The 25,170-nt window shown below is 41.3% G+C and overlaps 1 protein-coding gene across 1 annotated transcript in view; it reads left to right on the forward strand.

Annotated features, from left to right (window-relative positions):
- Nucleotides 1–25,170, forward strand: part of LOC114763701 (kelch-like protein 29) — a 136,181-nt gene that overhangs the window by 106,950 nt on the left and 4,061 nt on the right. Inside the window, exons 6-8 of the mRNA XM_028953460.1 lie at nt 8,920–9,061; nt 15,115–15,314; nt 17,851–18,110. Of these exons, the coding sequence (XP_028809293.1) occupies nt 8,920–9,061; nt 15,115–15,314; nt 17,851–18,110 (602 nt within the window). The remainder of the gene's footprint in view (nt 1–8,919; nt 9,062–15,114; nt 15,315–17,850; nt 18,111–25,170) is intronic.

Raw genomic sequence — 25,170 nt, forward strand, 5'->3', positions numbered from 1 at the left:
ATACTTTCTCCAAACATAGTGCAAGATGCTATTCTTTTAGAAAGCATTTAATAATGTTTTTTTTTTTAATAAATCAAATTAATCAGAAGCTTTATAGGGTTGTATAAAGGTTTTCAAAATATTGGGAGATTTCAAACAATGTACAGTACAGGCCATAAGTTTGGACACACCTTCTCATTCAATGTGTTTTCTTTATTTTCATGGTAGATTCTCACTGAAGGCATCAAAACTATGAATGAACACATGTGGAGTTATGTACTTAACAAAAAAAAACTGAAAACATGTTTTAGATTCTAGTTTCTTTGCTCTGATTACTGCTTTTGCACACTCTCATTCTCCTGTACTGTATATTTAGAAGAAGGAATTAATTCAGTCTTTTTTTTTTTTGCTTACTTTGACATGAAAAATGGGGAGGGAAGTGCTATTTTTTTTTTAAGAATCTGAAAGGCTATTTTTTCACACCTTATGTCACAAAATTTGACAAATTCAGCAGATTCTCGATCACACTTTCATATTTGGTTGGTGCTTTCTTTTTTATTTTTTTAAATAAACTCCCCAGTGTAGCATAAACGGTACAACCTTGCTGCGGTTATAGCAGCCACTTAATGCCAAAGTATTTCATGCAGAGTGATTTTGACTCAAATGTACAAACGTGCAATTTCAGTAGCAATTTCAGTATAACAAACTTTGTGTAGTGGTTCATTTATACCCTGTGTGCATTGTTACACTGTTAATACTATTTATGCCTGGCTGTTATTGATGTATAGTGTTACTGAATGTTCTTGCACTATCACTGTCATTGTTGTAAAATCCTTCATATGCACGTTTTGAATGTAGATTGTATTTTAAAGAGAGACGTTTACTTCACTATTCATGACTGTTAACCCTTCATACTCTTGGGTTCCAAAAGACCCCAAATGGACTTTTGCATTGATATTATGAGCATCTTCCATTGAACTTATTTTATGACAAGTAGAAGGGGATGCGGTTAGTCGGGAGCAGCACAGGTTGTTTTAACTTAAAGTGAAAAATACATAATCCTCCTGTGGTCTGAACTGGATTATTCTATTTTTTTTTTTTTTTCGCCATAGATCATGCTACAGCTGCAGATAAACAAGGCCTGGCAATGGTGACTGTAGTTCCAGCACTTTGGCTGGTGTAGTTTGGTTGAAAGAAAGGCCTGTCAATTATCTTGATTATCCTGAATTCTGGACTCAGATGCGATTCTGTTTTCCAAGCCAGGTGCCATTTAGTCCCATTATGTTTGAAAGGAGAGACACAACCTGGTACCTTGATGGATAAATAACTCTTCAGGCCAGAGCAAAAATACACACTACATACATACAGGGTTGTGTGTTTCTTAAAAACAACAACAACATAAAGTAATTAACCAAAATGTTCACAATCATGTGTATAGATAACAGTTTGATGTTACGGCAATGATGTGTATGCCAGCAGAGGACCATACTTTACAGAATATGAGACTTTGGCTCAGTGGTGCTCAGTGACTGTATTCTAACATCATGTTAGAGGGACTTTACACGATGGAAGTGGATGATAATACTGTCCCCTATCTGTGTATAAGTTGTACCAATTATAGAGACAGAGTTATGTCAATTCATGGTTTCTGTTGAGGGTAATTCAGCTGTATGTTCTTAAATAGTACTTTATAAATGGATGTGTCTGATGTGTTGCATTCATCTGCAGTTGACATCATGATTGCAACACTGACAGCCGGAATAGATTAGCAGATCTTTAATACAGTGGAACTGCCGTTGTCCAGTGGCAGTGCAGCCTCTTATTAATGGTTTGTGATGTTGACAAGCTAAGTATGGACAGATGGTGAAACATGCAATTTTGTTGCATAGAGCTTTGCTTTAAATACATTTTTTTTCTTTTTGTGCTGAAAATGAAAGTGAATTGAACATTGCAGCACAGCACACGGGTGACAAAATGAAATGTGTCCTCCGCATTTAACCATCACCATTGGTGAGCCATGACATGCCCCCTGGAGCAGTATGGCGCCTTGTCGGCTCAGGATTCACACCGGCAACCTTCCGCTTGGCCACCACTGCCCCGCTTGATGAAGTGTCGCTTGTTGTTTAAGTAGTGTCTTTAACATATATTTTAAACATGATGGTTTCCTGTGTACTGGCTGTTCAGTTTGCCAAGGGACCATAGACAGTACAGGCCAAAAGTTTGGACACACCTTCTCATTCAATGCATTTTTTTTATTTTCATGACCAAGTACATAACTCCACATGTGTTCATTCATAGTTTTGATGCCTTCAGTGAGAATCTACCAACGTAAATGGTCATGAAAATAAAGAAAACACACTGAATGAGAAGGTGTGTCCAAACTTTTGGCCTGTACTGTAAATATATATACAAAGGGTTAACATGTAGCTACATGCAGCATGATTGCATTTGGTCCTATATCCTTATTTGAGTTTGGCTATTGTTGTAGTCTGTCCATGGGTCAGGTGGATAATTGTGGTCGCGTTCAGGTGCACCACAAATTCGCAAGTTCGAATTCCACTCAACACCAGTGAGCCCCTGAGCAAGCCACTTAACCCTGAGGTGCGCCGTGGTTCCACTTAATGAATGCTAATGTAAAGTTTGGCTCTAGTGTTTACACCTGTACTTCCCCCCTGTTAAGTTCAGTCTGTTCGACTGGTTTCGGTTTTCTTTTTTACCCCTTTTATGTTTGACCTTTGACACGGAAAATGGAATTCATCCTAGCCAGAGACCATCCCTACATACAGATGGAGTAAGACAGTGAAGGAGTTTGAGGGTGTGAAGGCTGATTCAGATGTCTCTCCTACGCTTGTCTCTATCATATCATACATGCACTGTTTCAGTCGAGACGTTTAATACCAACCTTGCTCCGACACCTGTTTTGGACTATTTAACACCAGCCATGCTCTGGCGCTGACTGCACGTCTTCCATCCTCTTTCTTCCCGGAGTTTTAAGTCTAAGTTTGGTGGGAGTAAGAGGCAAGGTTCTGGCATTGAGACATACTGAATGTGATTTTGGGCTAAATGAGAAATAAATGTTGCTGTTGTTGTCATAGACTCGGTTTGCAAAGCCCTGGCGTGTTCGTGACCCATAGCAAGTCATTATTGATTGTTTTCCACCTACATTCTTTTTTGGTTTGCTTGTTTTGTTTATATTAAAAACCCGGATTGTCCTTGCGCCTGTGACCTCCAGCTCTGATTCGTGACATGTATAATGCATCAGCCTGGTAAAAAAATACTTTCTTTTTGCTTCTGAAACATTGTTTACATTTGCTCAAAGCCATTGATGGGCGTCATGGAAATTGGATTAAATCATTACGCAGATTTAGGTGAAGAGTGTAATTAAGACGTGAAATTTGTTGGATGAATGTGCCATTTGTATGTGGCAGTTATTAAAAAAGTACAATGCACCTTATTAGATTTGATTAGTTTGTTGCCGGTGCAGCCGGTACGTATCAGGATATGTTAAATATTAGGGTGCGAGTGGACTTAACATCAGTGGTTCTCAAACTTTTTTTCCATCTCACCATCATTCCGTACTATAGAAAAGAGGCATTGTTGTGAATCATGCGGGCTGTTGCCTGTGTTAATGAGAGCGGGCGGGTGAGATGGCAGGTATGGAGCCCAGAGGGCATGGGCAAGCAACAGACTGTGGCCGTCACACTTCCAAATGACATCCTCCACTGACGCCGTCCCCTCAGCCCTGTCAGCGTCAGGGTGCCTACTGGCATTCTCCGCTTGCTTTGAGCTCCTGGACAACCATTGCATCACTTTGTGTGTGTGTGTGTGTGTGTGTGTTTGTGTGTATTAGGCTTAGACCCTCACAGTAAACCATAGATTGGTGCTGTCTGCTGGCAAGGAGAACAATAGGCCTTAGAGGCATCGCCTGTTAAGTGGGGCCGGGCCTTCTCCTGTCCGCATCAGTGCTGAGTGAGTCGCGAAAGGAACTCATACCAGGAGTATGGAAATGAGACTAATAGCATTTCACACAGTGGAGGTAGGAGACATTCCTGATCTCAATTGCTTCTGAGAGCTCCATTGATTAAATGATAAATACCTTTTACAGGATCATTTAGAGTAAATTGTTTTAATTGCACAATGTTGGTACATTTTTGGGTAGTTTTTTTTCACTTTGAAGTTGTCAGATGTAGCTAGTGAAGAGTGGTGTTGGGGTGATATTTCTGTTTCTAGGCAGCTTTTGTTGGGCTTATGAGGAGCGCAAGGGACAGCTTATCAGTACAAATGTATGCATGTTGCTTATCAATTACGACAGCTGAATAGCCTTTAAATGTCCTTCATGTTGCTTTCTGTCAAAGACATTTAAGTGTTTTTTTTGGCAGATACTTCTTTAAAACTTCTTGTGTCTCTCGGAGAAAGGCTGCAGGCTCTTGTTGTTTTTTGATGGCCACGCTGTGACAGTCGAGGCTCAGGTGGCTTTATTGTCTTGTTGGCTTCACTCACTTCTCAGACTGGCATCTCCTGCAGTTGGTTCGACATGGCGTATCATGCATGAGCACCTAGGTTTTTTTTTAAGGCAGAGTCAGTAAATTATGCATCGGAAAATTTGGTCTGCAGGATACCAAAAATTTCTGCATTTCTATTAATTTGGTGTCTTTTGTGTGAATTTCTCACATTCTTTGTACATGTTGAATAGCCTCAAGACAGCTAATTCTCCAAAGGCCAAATTAATTGATTTATAGAGTTGTTACTTGATGACAAGACTCTTTTTGAGGGGTGGGTCGCCATTTTGTATGGTGCAAAATCTTAATATCCCCTATTCTTCAGCATCTAAAACAATTTTTCAAAATTATTACAGTTCTGTCAATTTATGGATAGTAAAATTCGATTATTAGATTCACTACATACATTTTTGCATTCAGTTATATTATAATATTTATCTTTTTAATAGTCATGTCTATGACACTTTCAAAATCTTTGTTTAGTCATTATTATGTTTAAATAAAGACACTTTTCCCATTTGTATGCAACTGCAAATATTTAATTTATTCAAGCATAAGGCATGTATGCAATTAAAAAGGGTAATTTTTGGTACATTTAAATAAATGTACATATGTATGTAGCTTTTTTCATTGTTTCCATCAATTTTATTTGCTTCCTGCAAATTCAAATTTCAAAATGTTTGTAATTATTTTTTATTAGCATTTATTTAGGTTTTTTTGGTAAAGGTTTTCCATGTTTTTAGCATCAAAATACAATTTAATTTGTTCCCGTAGACTGATTTAGGTAAGTTTCTGGTTCAGTAGATTTATTTAGATACATACTGTGCATTGTCCATCATAGAATACATAATAACCATCATGTCTTCATACAGAGTGACTGAATGTCTGTTAGCTAAAATTTTTAACACCATCTAGAAATTTTGTCAATTTGTCACAATTATTAATTGGGCATCTGAAGCATGCCCTTGTGTTTGTAGCCGTAGGTATGATAAATTGCATTTTCTGGTACAATGTTTTTTTGCTAATATTGGTGCAAAGTATAATTTTACTTTACATTAAGCTGACAATACATGATAATAGTAAGTCTGCTGAATGCACATGAAATAAATAAGTCAAACCTGTGTGAGGTCAAAATATGTCATATGATCTCGGGCAGCACCGTTACGTCCCTCACAGCATGCCCTCTTTTGCAAATGCTTGTCTATTCCTCCTCCACCTCCTTCTCACACTCACATTAAGGGCTGAGACGGTGCCCCGGCTTGTCCACTGGGCATGCATATCCCACCTTCTCTGGCTGGAGAAAAAAAATAAAATGCAAACGCCATGTGCTGTTTCATGCTCCCTGATAATGATGGGTTGTTCCAGAGTGAGTCTTGACCCGCAGCAATGGAGCATAATTAGCTTTTCCATCAGCTATTCTGCCGTGTCCATCGACCTTGCAGGGGAGGCCATTGTTTGTAGATCACTATAGTTCCTCTCTCTCTCGTTTTTTTTCCCCCTCTCTTCACTGCTATCCAAACTCCAAACTAGTGCTTTGGGGGCGCTGTCTGTGCTACAAGATTGAAGTTGAGAGCCATGTCGGTCGTGGGGGGGACTCACAATGACCTGCCAGGTTCTGGCTAATCACGGCCCCAACAGTCTAATAGATATAAGTAGAAAAGCGAGGCCCTCTTTGTATTGGAAGACTGGGCTTCTGCCGCGCTTTCAGAACAAATTGCAGTTGTATTTCTCTGTGCCAGGTGACCACTTTAACTCAGGACGCTGTTGTTGCTCATTTATTGTTATTGATAAGGTCACCAAAGAATGTTGTATGGGTGAGGCTGAAATGCTTCAGAAAATATTTCCTGTGTAGGTGATGCTGTGCACACGGATGCCATTTTTAAAAAAAAAAATTTACAGGCTGCTGTGTTAAACGCCCCGTTGAGGCTGAACCTGACAAAGATTCTTGGCGTGAAGTGGCTGAGCAGCTTGCGGTACAGTTCGAGTATGGGGCTGCATATTGATAGGAAGTGGCTCTATAATAACATGAACATGAACACTCATGGTTATATATCTTTTATTTTCTGCATGTCAGATTTAGGCTTAGACTATAGACTATATTGTATATTGTAAACTGTTGTTGTTTATACTGTTGTGTTGAGACGGCATCAACCAGAATTAAAGTTCTTGTATGTATTCGCTCACATACTTAGCCAATAAACACGATTCTAATTCTGAAGTAATACCTTACCATCTCAAATTCTGGAAGGAGTGTTAGATTGCAAAAGAGAGACTGTGCTGTTAAGCAAAAGATGGATCAATGAATGAAATCTATTACTCAATCGGTGTTGTTTCAAACATTGTGGATTTTGTTAGTTGATGAAATCTGTCTCAGCTAATAAAGTCTATAATAACAAGTTTCTACATAACAGGGCAGCAAAATAAACACTGACATCAGCAAGCAGTGTCGGGCAAGGGCTTTGTTGAGATGTTGCGTGTGTTCCTTTGTTTGCAGACTGTTGAAAAGGGATTCGCTCTTTCTGGCCACTGTTGGTCTTTGAATTTCTGGAATCGATCTGGATGTTCCATGTGAATTATATTTCATTTTTTACCTTTACGTTTTTATAGTTTGCTTGCAATTGTGGATATAGAGAATTTTGACATGATAAGCTTTTAGTATTAAACATGGAACAAGTTAGTAAGATTATGCTGACATCGGACTCTTGTATTCATTGAGATGTCATAAGAATATTTCTTCATGACTATAAAAGAAAAAAACAATTCGGGAATTCGACAAAATATGTCGGCATATGTTGCTCACTGTTAAATAGACATTCCAACTGATTAGGATTTTTGTGGAAATTAACTGTTTTTGCAGTTTTGAAAATGAAATGCTTTCAGAAATGAAAGACTTGTTATTTTATACACTCACGTATTTTAAGCTTAAAATATCAGCATTTGCAAATGCAATGAAGAAACCTGCACAAAAGCACTTTATGTTGTACAAAGCGAGTGCTTATTACATTAGAGCGGATTTGTAATCTGGGGTGCTCAGCAACTACTGCAGTAAAATAAGCAGAGGACCCAAGATGGCGCCTGCCTGACAGCTTTTCTGTGTTACTGGGGATGTGGTGTTACTCAGTCAGCAGCATCTGACCTTGACTAGTTCCCTATTAAAGTTCGATGTGCATCTCCCGCTGTCTGCTGTGCTCTGTGTCACCTTATGGAGCCTAATTAAGCCGTGATGCTGAGGGGCCCTTCACCCACCCCTGTGTTGGGCTCATCTTGGTCGCTTCTGAATTATTGCGTAGATTGGTTGGCCGCTTGTACTCGCCTGACATATCTGATGTGGAAAGGATTTGAAGGAAGGAAATATAGGCTAGCCAACAACGTTCGTAAACACAACAGATGACTTGGAATTAAGAGGGTATTTAGATGTATTTATTTTTTATATTATAAATGTTTATAATTTTAGGAACATTGAAATACAATTAGATTCAATTTATTATTTTGGAGTCATTGTTTATAGTTTCCATAGCTATAATGCAGTCGTCAGATGTGTGTATATATATATTTCGAAGTCAGTTGTGTGTCAGATGTGTGTTTCTTATTTTAGAGTAGTTTTTCGAAGTCAGTCCTAGTCAGGACTGACTTCGAAAAACTACTCTAAAATAAGAAAAAAAAATTAAAAAAAAAAAAATATATATATATATATATATATATATATTTTTTTTTTTTTTTTCTTATTTTAGAGTAGTTTTTCGAAGTCAGTGGGCTAGTCAGTTGTTCATTTTTATGGTCATATAATATTGACATGAGTTTATAATATCCACAAGTCCAAACAGCAGAAAATGGGGTTTTGTTTTATGTATATTTTTAAAAATGTAATTGCTTAGCCAATCAAATTTATATTTGAAAATTCTGAGCAAAGCAATATCCAAAATCAATATTTTTGGCCAGTTTGCTTTTACAATTTAACATTTAAAATTTTTGTAGCAACAATGAAAACTTTTACATTTAAAATTATATGTGCATATCAATAAAATTGAAGTATAATTTCTGTTATAATTATTCTGTTGTTCTTTCCTTGGACCAGTATACTAATGGTTGTACACCTTATAGTCACTGTCTTCACTAACCATTAATTAAACCATTTATCACCATATTAATTCAGGTTTGAATTTTGAACTCCTCCTCATTTTTTAGGACTGTGTCATTTAATTCATATAATTTGTTTTCTAACCATGCAGTATTTTATTGTTCTGTTCTTATTCGCTGCCATTGAATGCATTTAATTGTCCCAACCATTTCCAGTTCTATTGTTCTGCTATCTCTCTTCTTTTCCTCTTCTTGCTTTTTTTTACATGTTTGTGCTGTTGCAATGATCAATTTATTGGTGAGAAATGAAAGCACAGTACTAAAGCGGAATTTTGGCATTGTCTGTTTCTTCTTTGTTCTACAGAGATGTTGAAGGAGTTGAACCAGCAGCGCAGAGCGAAAGAGTTTACAGACCTGAAAATAATAGTTGAAGGCAAAGAGTTTGAAGTCCACCAAAATATTCTAGCTTCCTGCAGCTTGTATTTCAAGGACCTGGTGAAAGGTTTGCCTTCCGTTTCTCCCCCACCAGCTGTTGATACGATCTGCTCTTTTGTAGGTTGCATTTATGTGCTTTCTTCCTCCCCTCTCCCACACCCCACTCCTCTTTCTCTTGCAGGTTCTCTTGTGAAGATTTTTTATTGTGTTTGGTTATTTTTTTACTTTCACGTTTTTTTTTGTTTTTTTTGTGGTGCGTGTTTGTGTGTGGTTTCTGTCACAGTGGCCAGTAGCCATCCCTTCTCCTGCTGTAATGAATGTATTCGAATCTTAAAAAACATAAATAGATTAATAAATTCAAACCCTTTGCATTTACATGTTTTTTTTTCCCTCTATCTTCAATTTAGAGCCCATTAACAACAAATTGCGTTTTTAACGAACAGAGAATAATGTTCAATGACTGAGAGGGGGGTTCTCAAAACAATAATAATACAGTGTAATGGGCGGGGGGCTCTGTCATAAGACAACCATGTCTTTTAGACCATTTTTGGACCTTCTTTTCTGTCATTGCAATAAATGGCGCGACAAACATACTGATTGAAATGCTGATTGTGATGTTAGCACAGTGCTGGATGGTGAGACCGACGTGTTTTCCAGGCCTCTGCTGAATCACTACCTTCACAGGTCAAACCATTTTTTATACGCTGCTACTGTGGTGGTGCATCCTGTCACCGATTAGGTCTTATCCAGGGTTTTTTTTTTTTTTTTGCATCCTACAATGTCTTTCTGCTGTGTCTGTTGTCTTGGTCTGCAATGCATCCGTGCATGCTTGTTTCTCACATTGAGGCAGCCACCATTTTTTAATGTCGTCCTCCTCTCTGCTTCGGACAGCTCTGCGCGTTTGTCTGTTGTCCCTCCCCCGACTGCACCTTCTCCCTCCATCTCCTCTTCCTCCGCCTGCCACTGCGTGACGGAAGAGAATAGACGTGCGTAGGTGGCTCTGGGAAGCTGCCAGTTAGCCCCACAGCCCCTTTGTGAGCAGCGAGCTCATCAGAAAATGGCTTATCTAGCGTCTAGACCGCGGCTGACGAGGCAGCTCTGCTTCATCCAGAGGCGAAGCAATACCTTTGTTTTCTGGCCCACAGTACAAGTTCAGAAAAAAAGAAAATCCTATCAGGTCCTCTTAGCCCCAACTCGCCCAGTCTGTCTGTGTCTTTTGTCATTCCCACGGTGACCTTGTGTCTTTCTGTGAGCACCTTGGAACGATTTTTAGACTAATGATCAGGTAGAGGGACTCATGTACTGTAATCCATTTAGTGCTACACACCACACGCACACACACACCACACACACACTCACACAGATACAGCGTACGCTGCCCTTTACCCAAATCAGCAGCCTTAGCGAAGGTTACACATCAGGATTCTGATTCGGTCTGTATCCACTCCCCTCGACTTAACAATGGCACCAAAAATCTCCGCTCCTTCAGTCACGCCGTTCATTAATATCCAAATTTTCCACTTGACATGAATTAATTATGGGCCTTAAATGTGGGCCTTTTCTCTTTTTTAAGAAAAAGGGGTCCTAATTTTCTTTTTTTTTATTCCGGAGATGACAGGGGGAACTGGTTCGGTCGCATATTTGTGAGACTGCATTTTATAATTCTGCATTTATAAGTCAAATGGGATTGCAGTGACTGTGCTCATTGGCTGTGGGGTTAACCTCTTCATAAGGACACACACACAGTCACCAGTCTTCCCTCTCTCTCTCTCTCATTCTCCTGCATCTCCATCTTAATTATACTGATGCCACACATCTGCCCTACACAGATGAACACTTTATCAGGGTGAATAAAAGAGAACGGGCGAGGGAGAGACACAGGCCCCCACACCCTTTACTGAAAGTGTGCGTTCGGACTCTTTGACAGCTCCCCATAAACAGTCCCCCCCTGTGCGTGGGTGTGTGTGTAGTGCAGAGCCATAACTCTTATGCTGTAATCCAGATGTAATCCATCTGACTGACCACTGGCTCTGCAGAGCAATAGAGATATAGGATCTGATCCCAGTCCGGCGGCGGAGACAGAGTGAAGGTTGGCTGCCCTCACCAGCACCCTGCTTTTCTCTCTGGTTCCACTGTAATTTACCACAGTGAAAACGTTAACATTTTAAACATTTTATTTATATAAAACCTGAATACGTTTGCATAGTTTGGGTTTTTGCACATTCAGAGTCTGTATCCCATGATAATGATTGGACGGGTGTCTTCAAGGTTGGTCATGCCCCACATCTGCAGGAGACACTTATCACTAGCCACGTTATCGTAACAGATTAGGGTGACCCGTTCAAAACATGTCTTAGAATATGTCACATTTCACCTGTAAATGCACAAAAAAATGTTTTCCATTTCAGTGTGTGTGTGTGTTTGTATGTGTATGTGTATAGATATAGATGGATAGATATTACTTCCTGAAATGCCACCTCATGCGAGTGTAAAAACTTTTTTGCAATATTGTGAGTTTTTGTTGCAAAAGTTCCCCATCAGGCTCATTTTCTTTTTGGAGGATTTCAATTTGTGCCAGTTTGATACTTAATAGAAACACAACTGCTGATTGAGTTTTAAAATGATGCAAATCACGGTCAGCATTTCAGACACAACTCAACACCCGTCAGAAGCTTTTCTCTTTCCGTAGGGTTATGCACTTTAAAATAAACGATTCATGTATAATGAACCATTAATGTCATATAAGAAACCTCAAAATGCAAGAACGTTTTTTTAGGACCTTCTTCGGAATAATGAATTAATTCATTCATTTTTTAAAATAAAACGCTCTCTGCTAAAATTGAACTGTTACGCTATTTCAGTCGGTCTCCACTGATTATGGGGTTTTCGGCCCTCCTCACCCCTCCTCACCCTCCCTGCCTTCTTGGCTGCAGAGACAGACAGGCTGTGAGGCAAAAGGGAATAAAGTTCCAACCGCCTCTCCCCCCTACAGCGCGGGTGCTCAGTACAGGTCTAATCACCTTCACCCCTTCCCTTCCCTCCTCGTGTGCCCTTTAGCACCACTACACAGACGTGGTATTCAGAGAAGGTGAGCAGGGATAACTGTGTGCATTAATTCGTCGGACGTCACCCTGTGGCAGCAACTCGTTGGTTTCCGTTCTTGGAAAAGCTTGCTGGAACATTTATTCTGAGGGTTTTAAATAAAGCAAACGTGGCCCTGAATGCTGTTCGCATCGCATAATCCTTCATTTGTTTGGGTTCTTTTTTTCAGTACCACTTGCTACCATTGCCTGCCAAACCACATATTTAATCTTCTACTCCCCACATGCAATTCTTTGCCTGTTGTTATATTGTTGTTGTAATATAGTGCATTTGCCTTGAAACACTTACAACCCACCCACTTTAAACTCACAAATAAGGAACTTGTGGCAAATAGCCAGGCTCAGGGACCCCGCAGATACAGTACAAAAGACTTGAGCCGCTTTTATCTTTTTTCTACGGAAATATAAATAATTCCTCAACACCTGTGAGAATACGCTTATAAGCCGTACATGCACAGAGGACCGGTCATAGTATATGAAGTTACGAATGTTTGCAAACGTAGGCAAAAAGTTCATACGGGCAATAACCACAAGATTTCCGAATCTGATGGTGTCCACCACAGGGCCTCCACCATGTTTTACAGAGGGATGTACAAACCTCCCCTGAACTCATCTGTACATCCTGTCGACGATTTCAACCCAAAATCCGCCTTCAGTGCAGTTTCCTGTGTAATTTGCCAGATGTCAGCCTTTCCTGGCTTTCTTGAGGAGCTTTGCACAGAACTGTACACCTGAACATAGAAGCATAGCTGGACGCTGACCCCATACTCGCCCCCTTTACCAACATGCAGACATTAACCAAACCACTTCAGGTTAGAGCATGTTCATTGTCATGTTTTATTAATCCACCGACTGTTGTCTCCAGCACAGGATGCACACCCCGGAAAAGCCAGAGCATCACCATTAACGTAATAGCACCCGGCGGCAAAGTTGCAATTTAAAAAAGAAAAAAAGCCCAATTAAAATGCTGATCATTATTTGAACCCATCAGTAGTTGTTGTGTGTCGAATTTTTGTCTTTGTCTGGAGAATGCCGAGGCTTTTTCGGGTAAACATCTCTCACTTTTTCCCTCTTCCTCGTAACAAGACGGCAATCAGAGACTTCATAAACGGGCTCCTTGCGTCAAAAGTTGGGAGCCATTACCGTAACAAAAGTGCTCTGGCAAAGCAAATTACCGCCCATCGGCCCATTCCCCAGTGCACTAATTGATCGGGTTGATGAACCTTCTCTTGTGATTATTATTTCTCTTTTTTTAACGCTCTCTTCTCTCTCTCCTCCATCGCTTACTGCTGGATTACACCCCCTTCTGTTATCTCCTGATATCATTGCCATGGTGATGAGTAGGGCGGCCGGAAATAATAAACTCCTTGTTTTTTTTTTTTGATGATTATTCATTTTTAAATTTTTATTTATTTATTTATTTATTTGCTTTCCAGGAGAGATTATTTTTTCCAGCCAACTACAGCAGCGCGACACACACACACCACACACAGAGACACAGACACATTTATTTTGCAAGTTGTCCTCGGAGGTCCGTGACGACTCCTTGATGACTAATGTCCTGTATGCTTCATGTGTTTATATGCAGGGTCAAGGTGATAATGGCCGCTGGGACTCTTGTTTAGGTTTGGGGTGGGGTGGGATCCAGGCGCACAGTCATGGAACAGCCCCCCCTCCCTCCATCTGAACAATGTGAAGGATGGCTGCTGGCTCCCTGTGGCAAAACTAACCCCCTTCCCCAGTTTCCCTTCCTCCATTTTTCTCCTTGTTTACCTCCCTCTCTCTCTCTCTCTCTCTCTCTCTCTCTGTTTCTCGCTCATTCTTCCGTTCTGCTCTGTAACCATGACGTCACACTTGTCTGATTGTCCGCGTCCTTGTCACCGAGCTGCAACTACACAAGGACCCTGCTCGGCATCTGAAACCTCCATTGATACAGAGGCGATAAGCTGTGGACAGTATCAGCACGCACACACACCACACACACACACACACACACCACACACACACTCCCCAGGAGTCCGGCCAAAGCTCTGTCTCCAAGTACCATTCAACACATTCGTTTCCTATGTACAACGTTTCACTTTAAAACCAATGGTCACTGTAGGACTTGCCTTGATTATTAAAAGTGAAGGCCTCAATGTTTCATTTAAGGCCTTGGGCCCCTCGAGTTATGCATTAATTATTGGGTTTAATTATCAGCTCCTATGGATTTTTAGAGTAATTTTGTGTATTAATCAGCAGAGCTTTGATTCACGTCAGCCAAGTAAGAAATACCTTGCAGTTTCAGAGGAGCAATCAAAAAGTTGCTCGTATTCATTTACAGGTTCTTAAATTTTGATCTACCGACACGTCGGTGTGTAATTTCTAATAGAGAATAAAATGACAACATGTCAGAGCCCATTGGCCACTAGATCCATATAGAGTAATTTCCTCGGTGGGGGCCGGACACCGACACTTAATCTGCCGTGGCTGGGCGTTTGTTCGATTTGTCTGCCCTTGACCTTGAGTGGATTATTGTTTCACATGAGGCATAAAAGCTTGATGCTTACCATTATTCAAAGATCAGATGCTTCCCCCGGGGAGTTATTACATTTGAACTAATCAGAGCCATGCGATCGCCGGTGACATCACCGCCGCGCGCCAACGCCAGCGTGTCTCTCGGCAGCAGGGCAGAAAAGAGCCTCACCGGACACGTCCGAGCGGAAGCACGGTAGATACGTTCTCGACGAGGACGAGACCCCGACGTCTGCTGTCCAGCCGTCTCTCTCGCTCTTTCACTTTCTCTCATGCTGTTATTCTTCTGCATGTCCAAACAATGTGACATTATGAGCAGACCAACCATGTAAAAGCATGACCCCCCTCACTCCGCTTCATTCACTGTGGGACTTTACATGGCCAATGCAGCAATAACATGACTTTTTTGAGAGGATTTCCATTTCAGATGCAGAAAAAAAATCTATTTTAGATAAATGAATGGACTAAAATAGCAAGAAAATGGGCCCCTTTAACAGGTTCTTTGTCAGCAGGTCTTCGGTGGAGGCAGGGAACGGTGAGAAGCTGGAGCTGAGCATGAGCAACATCACAGCCGACGTCCTGGAGCTGCTGCTGGAGTTCGTCTACACGGGCTCGCTTGTCATCGACTCGGCCAACGCCAAAACCCTGCTGGAGGCGGCCAACAAGTTCCAGTTCAACACCTTCTGCAAAGTCTGCGTGTCTTTTCTCGGTAGGTCTTCACCGCAGCACCAACGCACGCTCGTGTTTCGTCTTGTCGTTATTTTTCTTATGAAGAAGGTTTTTCCCGACTTGAAAGGTCAGCATATAGTTTTGTCAAAATGTCACAAGCGGCACAATGATTACAATGGTTCCCATTCAAATCAATGAGAAGAATGACCTCCAGGTCTCAAAGGCATGTTTGGCATATGTAGCAAATTAGCACTGTTCCCCGCGCTGTATATATATATATAGTAGGAGACATTTTGAATGCGCGCCGTACAAACAGAGTTACTAGAAATGTCAGCAAAGAGTATTGGAGTCGTAAAAACGGTTCGAGGGACTTTTGATATTCCGTTGATGGGGGAAAGGCAAACGTCCGGCGTAAAAAGGTCAGCGAGACGAGCCGAGCAGACAGTGAAGAATGCCGCCGTTTCATATCGATCAGCCTCCCGCGTTCTCAAAGTCAAAACAATATGGCCTTGTAAGGTGCTGCGAAAAACAGGAAAAGCATTTGTAAAGCCCTAACAAGTAAAACATCAATATGGTCCAAAGAAAGGGGGAAAAGGTCAGGGCTCCATACCAGTTGAAAACAGCATAATTGATGGTGGGAATAAAAAAAAAATGCTGAAGCTGCGCAATTGTATTTACACTACCGTTCAAACGTTTCGATCATTTAGAAACCTCCTTGAAATCCTACAAAATTGTAAATGACATTGATAGAATTTTTTTTAAAATTGGAAATAATTGTTTCTTTGACATTTTGCTTTCGTTCATCCGTCCTCCATTTCCTTGAATTGCAGATTTTCAGAAATTGTGCACTGTAGATCTCAATTGGTTGAGGCCATTCTAATAACCAATTAAGATGACAGAACACAGCATTCCGTTGAAGCTCAAGATAACTGATAAAGTTCCTCTCTACTTGTATGCAGATGTTCCATCAATACCAGACATTTTCTGCTACCAGATTCATTTACAACATGTCTGGACTAAAGTTTTTGTCAATTATTTTAAATGGCAAATGGTAACTGTTAAAACAATGACAGTACTAAAAGACCACAAACTTTTAAATAGTGTGCCAACATAGGTAAATGTTCAAAAAAAAAAAAAAATGGTAGTTGTGTGACATTTTGTCTATGAATCGTCTCATAAATGCTTCATGTATCCATGGGGAATGTTCCCATGTCTTAAGAAACCATGCTGTGGCACCTCTAACAGACGCTCCGCAACACCGAGACCAGCTTTCCCACCTCATTTTAATGTGGTCTGTCTGCACACTGCAACCAGTCACTCCCAGTAGCTTAGAAGAGTTCCAGAAGTGTTCTTCCAGCATGCCAAGGAGACGTCTGGTTGAGTTTTACAGCGGTGACATGCTACGCTTTCAGACATAATAAAATGTTTTTTTACATCTGCCCAGCCTGATGCATGAAGGACCTGGCCTCCCCATTTGTGTTTTTTTTCTTTCTATGTTTTTAATAATTATTTCAGTGATTCTTTTGTTTTGTTCACATTTAGATATTTGAGCATTTTGTTGATTTTTTTTAACCAAGAACAGCTGACCCTCAGTCTAGTTCCTGGAGAGCCACCCTGACAGAAAGGAACAGAACAGAATCAGGAACCAATACCACAGTGCAAAATTTCATTAAAGGCAGCTGCACACTGTGCAACGTGTGCCAGTCTTATACAATCCCCTGCACCTTTGCAACATGTTAGATTGAATGATAGAAAATGGCCCATAGAATGTGACAACTTAGCAGCGATCTGGGTCACATTAAGACCGTTTTGTGCCCCTGTACATTAATCAGACCTGACAGCAAGATATTGCAATACTTCCATTGGTGATACTATTATTATTAATAAACGAGTTTGCAGTATTGATGTAGAACACTTAAGCTTATGTATGAGAAATGCTGTTTTTTTTTACGTAACACAGCTCATTGTAAGTTCACAGTTTACAGTCTGTTTCTACACTGCTTGAAGAGATTTCTGTTTTAAAAAGTTTTTTTTTTCACATACTAAATGTATTGCATATTGAGACTTAAGATATCACGTCTGTCAACACATATCAACACACTGATATTTTATTGAAGTCCCACCCCACAGTGGTAGGGATTGTGGCTTGAACCATGTCCTTGATATTCACCCCTGGGCTGTTTATATGAGTCAAATTAAGCATTTTGTGACACGGCATGGGAAACGGATTGTGAAACCTCTGGCCTCGATATAATTGGGGTCACTTCGGGGAGGCAGTTGTTTTAGATGTTCCTGTATTGATGTTTCTGCATTCGGTGCAGAATGCAATCTCAGAAAGCAAAACAGAGAGCGCTTCTCTGACCCACTGGGTGCTTTGCTGACTAGTGACCCTCTGGTCCATCGATCACGTGTCCCTTGAGTCATTTTGAGTTCTTCCCTTCTCATAAGCTTCAGAGATGTGTGCGCAGATAGATTCCCCCGCCGGCTCAGTGATCTTTTATTGATGTGAGTTTTCTCTTTCCCCAGCTTCCTCCTTTACGCTTTATTTCTGTTGGTGTTTTCTTGTGGTTCTACAGAGAAGCAGCTGACGGCCGGGAACTGCCTTGGGGTTCTGGCCATGGCTGAGGCCATGTGCTGCATGGAGCTCCACAGCATGGCCAAGGCCTTTGCCCTGCAGAACTTCCCGGAGGTTGCTGGACAAGACGAAATCCTCAATATCTCTAAAGAAGACCTGGTCAGCTATCTGTCCAATGACAGCCTCAACACCAAGGCAGAGGAGCTGGTGTACGAGACGGTCATCAAGTGGATCAAACGGGATCCTGGCACCAGTGTGCGGGTGAGTTAAAGTGAAGTGATTGTCACATGTGATACACAGCAGCACAGCACATGGTGCACACAGTGAAATTCAACCTCTGCATTTATCCCATCACCCTCAGTGGCACCTCAGTGGTACCTTGGTGGATCGGGAACCGCAACCTTCTGATTACGGGGCCGCTTCCTTAACCGCTAGGCCACCACTGCCCCACCAGTGACACCATTGTGTCTTTGTCATATGAACATTTATGTTTTCTAGCCTCAACTACACATCACACTCTCGGTTTTGTTCTGTAATGGAACGTCTTCATGGTAGTGGTGGTCACATGATGTTACCTTCAGTCACTAGATATTAACTCAGCTAACACTTGCAGGAAATGTGGTTTCCACCACCACCAATTGACCAAATTCTTTAGGTCAACAGCTATTGAGTCAGGACATGTATGACGCTGGGCACTTTTTTTTATTTTGGTACGGTGACAGATGCAGGATTTGTAAGATTGTAGTTGAATATTAAAACTATGTGCCACACGTGGGGTGTGTTGGTTAATATAAAAATAACCTGATGGACTGCTTACTAGTTACCTTTATCTTCCTGACCTTTTTGTTTGAGATGTGAGGTTGTGCTAGGTGTGGGGTTTGTTCACTAGTTTGAGGTTAGGCATCCTCAGGATTTACATAAATTGAAATAGAACCGCTTTAGTTAAGATTTTATGAGTCTGAAATGGGTGGATGATACTGAATGATTTAAACCCACTTGAGTCAACATCCTTAATGATCGTATTCTTTCCTTGGTTTATTTGTATACTTTAGTGACTATACTTTAGTCGCCATGTAGCACTGTGCATACCGGCAGCTTTAAAAAAGGTCCCCTTATATCTGATTGAAGTGTGAGGAGCCCAGAGCGATGATTGACAGCTCTCACACACCCTACTTCCACATTCCGGATGATTAAAAGCCCCAACTGGCAGACGCATCACACAAAGAAGCAGCAGCCACAGTATTGGCAGATACGTGATTTCAGCCCACAATGCGGAAACTATCTGATGAGAATTTAATTACTTAACTTACTAAAATTAGAGTTGTACATTTTTAGTACATTTTCTAGACAAGCAATTTTTTTCTGAAATTCTTAGCCCTTCATCCTGCATCCCCCGTTTTGTCCTTCATTGCTTGTAATACCACTTGTTTTACCATGGCCCGGCCAGTGCACGACACAAGCATGATCTCTGAGGACATATCAAGACCAGTTCTCTGAATTCTGAAGAATTCTGTGCGAGTATTCTTTACTTGTGCACGTTTGTATGGACTCTGGACAGACTGGCATAGGATGCTATGCTCAGCAGGTTATAGCATGTCCACAGCCTGGAGACTGGCTCCATGTTGACCATGGCCTCTGCAGCCATGGATCCAGTCATTATACCAGCCTGAGAGGAAGAAGAAGGATTACAGGGGTAGAAGGGACTCTGCGGAAGACAGCTTGATAGGCTGAACCCTGGTGGAAACGCTCACACCATTTGCTTCTAAAACCTTTTTCCCACTTTACTCTGACTCCTCTGACATGACGAGCAAAGGAAGCAGGAACAAATGGGCAAAGTTTTGCTGCCTCTGCAGTCTTCTCGTTCCTGGGATAGATTGGAGGGATTCTTTTCAGCCACAAGGAACAGAAGGAATGGGGAAAAATATGCGGTTCAGTGTGCAGAATCAGATATTGCAAGCCGGTGTGGCATGACATTAGGCCTTTTGGAGTCGTGATTGAGTGCCACGCCTGTCTGAAAAGGGAGAGCCATGTGTGACAGGGGAGCTGAGCCGAGGACGGGCGGCTTAACACTCCAGTCATGGAATGAAAGGGTTCTTTCCATTAGACCGCTAGAGAATGGATCGAGTACAAATATCCACTTCTGGGACCACGCCTATGGCTGTTTGTGATGTTATATGAGGTCCGTTGTACACAGTACACTGTGTCCTCACATCTGGGGAGATCCAGTTGGGTCTCTCGCCAGTCAAATGCAGGACAGGTCCATTAACTATTCTATCTAGCCGGGCTGTCATAATGAAAACAAACAGCATGCCGACTGCTGCAAGTTGTTTACCAAAGCGGACAAAAAAAACCCACTCCAGTAAGGCGTATTGATGAAACGCTGTCAGCGACTTCGAGGAAGAGCTGCATTCGTCATTGTCTGGGAGACTAAATGAGCTGATAGAGAGGAGCGGCCCAGTCTGAGCGGAAAGCGCTGTGAATGTAACACAAGCACAACCATGTTGGGTTTATACCAGCGCCGATGGGGGTTTGCGTTTTACAGTTAGAATCCCTGTTTGATTGTCTGAGGTATTACACGTGTTCAGCACACTGCAAAAGAGGTGGCAGAATTTTAATAGGATGGGCGTGTTTATGCAATTATTCTAAACTCATAAACTACATTATTGAATACAAAAAAATAATTAATCAAATCGTTTTCATTTTAACAATCAATTAAACAAACATTAATTTGGGATGTAAATTAAAAAGACCTCTGAAGACCTCTAGAAAGTGACGTTTTGGAAACCCCGTATTCACTGTTGTCATGAGGTGAGCGAGCGCATGCAGGCGGAAATGAAAACCCCGGTGCGGAGTAGCGCAAGGAGGCAGGTGAAATCCACAGACGTTGACGTCCGCGGAAACAGGCAAGACAAAGGCAGGGAAAAAACGGCACTAAGGAAAGACAGGCACAATCTATCTTGCATTGAGAAGAGTTGAGGAGCCGAGACGTCTGTTGCTGGGAAAGGCAAACAGTAACTGAGCAACTGGAGGTGGCCATCTTGCCTTTTTATGGGACTTGTGTCACCCTGCCTCTGTATTGCTCCCGTGAACGGAATTACACGTCGACTGTATGCATTCTTTAGCAGTGTAACATTAACAAAAACTCACTATAATAAATAAATGGCACCTTGTTCCGTATGTTATACGCCTGGAATAATCGTTTTTTTTTTTTTTTTTAAGTGAAGTCATACACAGCAGCACAGCACACGGTGCACACAGTGAAATGTGTCCTCTGCTTTTAACCATCACCCTTAGTGAGCAGTGGGCAGCCATGATATCTAAATATATATATATAAATGAATGTCTTGACCTCACAGTCCACTGATGAAGTATTCTCAGCTGTGGTGCCTGCCGTAGAATGTCCACCCCTGACTGCTCTCACTTTCTTACATAGAAATGGCCAAATTCATCCTGAAAGTGTTTTTCAGGCTGCTAATCAATGAGAGGCAGACTCTCAGGCTGATAAGATCCTGTGGAGAGTTTCTTGTGCAATAAAACACTGGACGGAGGAGGCATCATGGGTAATACCGGCAGCCTGCGGCATACTTTGCAATGAAAATATGGAGTCTTCCTGAGCAAGGAATTGTTTATATTCACCTCCTGAATTTGCCTGCTGCTGTCTACTCGTTTTAACATGAGGCCTTTTGAGAAGCTCCTCTCGTTATTTTGCCACGGTATGGAGAAATAGGTTCGACAATAAATGAATAACTTATTCACTTGGAACAGTTTCACACACCAGGGCATATACCTCACCCGCTTTTGCCCCTGTGACAAAGAAGCTTTTGATTAATTGCATCTTTTTGGTCAGGGTGTTGCTGCTTTATATGGCTGTGAAGTGTTTAATTGAAGGCCATTGAGAAGGAAGAGTTGCCACTCACCTGTGGAGAAGAGCGCTCTTTAAGCTCTTTCAAAAAACAACAATGGATTAACTGCCAGTGATGTCTCCATTTATCGAGCGCAGCCAACATTCGTTGTTTGACAGAGGCGGCGAGGGCAAAAATCAATCAGTTTGGCTCTTAATGAATGCCGAGTTCTTCCATATATCATGCCGCCGTGGTAACGTTGCACTGGCTTTTAATGGCGAGCTGACATGTTGCTCTTTTGATTACGAAAAGACATTGCGATGCTTCTAATTTTTGTTTGCAGGGTGAACAGTGGTGGAATGAACTTTGACTCAGCCCTATCAATGTTTAAAATATTTAAATGTTGAGAAACACACAGGAGGAAGCGACAAAGAGTGCAATGGTATAAAAATGGTATATAATTATACATACATGAATATCTATTAATACATATTACAGTATGTATTTTAAATGTAAAATTCAGTAGCTGTTATATTTTAATCAGGCTATTAGTCTATATAAATTTTAGAATTTTTATTTCTTATGAAAAAAATTATATTGTTATATTAATTTATATATAGGCCAGACAAACATTTACAGTTCTTGCAATATTGACAGTGTATGTATAAATGCAACCATCTATTCCATCAATCTAATTGGTGAGTCAGCAGTGGCAGCCAAGTTGCTGTTAATTTCCTCCTGACTTTCAGCCTAGTTCCTCGTTTTGGAATCCATCAGGAGGCCGTGTGTGCGTCCACCTCCCACAACCCTCCTCTCTCTTCCTGTCAACCTTGCTGATGTTTGCAGCGACCATATTAACCCAGCCAGGAATCCTCTGCTTCCCAACTAGCCTAGTGGGTAAAAAACTGGCCTATGAACCAGAAGACCACAAAGTCTCCAGTTCAAACCCCACTTACTACCATTGTGTCCCTGAGCAAGACACTTAACTCTAAGTTGCTCCAAGGGGGACTGTCCCTGTAACTACTGATTGTAAGTCCCTCTGGATAAGGACGTCTGATAAATGTTAATGTGAAAAAAGACTAAAAGACTAAAACATACCTGCCTTCCTTTGTCCCTACATGCTTAAATCAATACTTTATTTCCAGCATTAGGCAATAATATGTTACTGTAATTATGATTATAGATAATTGTCTATAACATGTAATGCAACTAATTACTTCCAAAGTAATAGCAATCAGTAAAAACTTTATTACTTGCCAAACACTGGAAACATTTATTTTTTATTTCAAAATTTTCAATAAAATTGTCACAATGAAGTCCCACCGATGCACTGTGCAGCTAAACGGTGGAATCAAAATCTCTTATGCTCTGCATCATATGTACTGAGTTTGTATGGAGGCACAAGAAGCACACACACACACACACACACACACACACATGCACACATACAAACACAGACTGGCTGACTGAATGAAATAGAAAGTGCTCAATGCACATTTTTCATTTGTGCCGATTACTCCCACTTCTCTCTTTGTCACTCTCTCTTTCACACACACACACGCACGCACACACACACACACACTGTTCACACCTTAACTCGGCCACATCTGAATTCCTGTCAGACAGATTACTCACTGTATCAGACCGCGGCCTCCATGTGCGCCTCATAGTGTCCATGTGTGACGGCGAAATCAGCCATGACTTGAAGCGTGTCCTCCATATGGCATATGTTCAGGTATGCGCCGCATGGGTTGTGAGGTGAGGAGCACAAGCAGATCAGAGTGTGTGAGCGAAACCGACCGTTGTATGTCAGATATATACTCGCAGCACGTCCAGGAGGTCAGCTGCGCATCGTGCTTGGGTGGGAGAATCTTCCACGGGTTTTGAAAACCTTCCAGAGAGGAACCTGTGATGGATGTCCAGACATGTCAGAGTCGTGGTTGCGCGGTAACCAGCACTGCAAGGTAGCAGCTATCTTTCTGTAAACTTCAGCTCATGTGGCATCCTTTTCGTGACCAACCTGCCAGTGTGCAACTTTCTTTTTTTTTTTTTTGGATCTAGTGCTAAAAATTCTGTGCAGTGGCTCTGGTCTGTCCAGTACCTCAGGCATAGGATGTGTCAAGATGTGTCTTGGCGTTGGGTCTTTGATGAAACACCCATAATCAGAAGCAGTAGCTCCTTCTTGGTCTAGTATAAGGGCATAGGGTGAGAGAGAAGGTTTTATGATGTTCTTTTCCTTTCTTGTGAGATTCTTTTTTTCCCCCCCGTTGGTGCTTTTTTGATAACAAACTTTTTTTTAAATGTTTGTATTTGGTAGTTTATTTTTGTGAGTGAAAAATAATAATAAGTTATATGAAATGTGTTTGCAACAAAAATTGCAATAGCCTTTTGCTGTTTGAAAACGAGGTTTAGACATTTTGTCTCTTTAGGCCTGTTTATTGTATATACATCTTTATCATTGCTTTGTTCATTCAACACTCTCGTTGGAATTACCGAATATATTTTGGTAATATGTCTACAACATAGTTTGTTACACTGCCTCGGATATATTTACAGTACAGGCCAAACGTTTGGACACACCTTCTCATTCAATGTGTTTTCTTTATTTTCATGGCCATTTACGTTGGTAGATTCTCACTGAAGGCATCAAAACTATGAATGAACACATGTGGAGTTATGTACTTAACAAAAAAAGGTGAAATAACTAAAACATGTTTTATATTCTAGTTTCTTTGCTCTGATTACTGCTTTGCACACTCTTGGCATTCTCTCGATGAGCTTCAAGAGGTCGTCACCTGAAATGGTTTTCCAACAGTCTTGAGGTGTTTGAGGTGTTTAGCACTTGTTGGCCCCCTTGTCTTCACTTTGCGGTCCAGATCACCTCAAACCATCTGAATTGGGTTCAGGTCAGTTGACTGTGGAGGCCAGGTCTCCACTTTTTGTTAAGTACATAACTCCACATGTGTTCATTCATAGTTTTGATGCCTTCAGTGAGAATCTACCAACATAAATGGTCATGAAAATAAAGAAAACACATTGAATGAGAAGGTGTGTCCAAACTTTTGGCCTGTACTGTATGTCAGTTTGACATTGTTTTTTGGTTGATCTCAGAATTGCAAGTTTCTGCACGGCCTGCTCACTGGCTGAAATCAAATGAAGCCAATTTTAATCAGGAAGACGGCTTCGCGCAGTAGCTGAGTCCGGGCTCGGGGAGAAAGGAGGAGAGTTTGACCAAAAGAGACCAGGTTGGGGGCAGAGAGGGGGAGCGAGGGGGCTGTTGCGTTTTCAGTTCATCCCAATGGAAGATTGCATTGTAACACTGGTCTGTCATATATATATATGGAGCCTGAATTATTAAAGCCCCCTCTCGCTGATGTGGACGCTTTCAGAGGCTTTCTGTTTCAAAGGTTATTCAGGGTGACGCCGTGGAAAACATAGGACTGCATTAAAACCCCCTTTGGAAGGAAGAAAAATGTTTC

The sequence above is a fragment of the Denticeps clupeoides genome, chromosome 14 (assembly GCF_900700375.1).
Source record: "Denticeps clupeoides chromosome 14, fDenClu1.1, whole genome shotgun sequence".
In the NCBI taxonomy this organism is placed as follows: domain Eukaryota; kingdom Metazoa; phylum Chordata; class Actinopteri; order Clupeiformes; family Denticipitidae; genus Denticeps; species Denticeps clupeoides.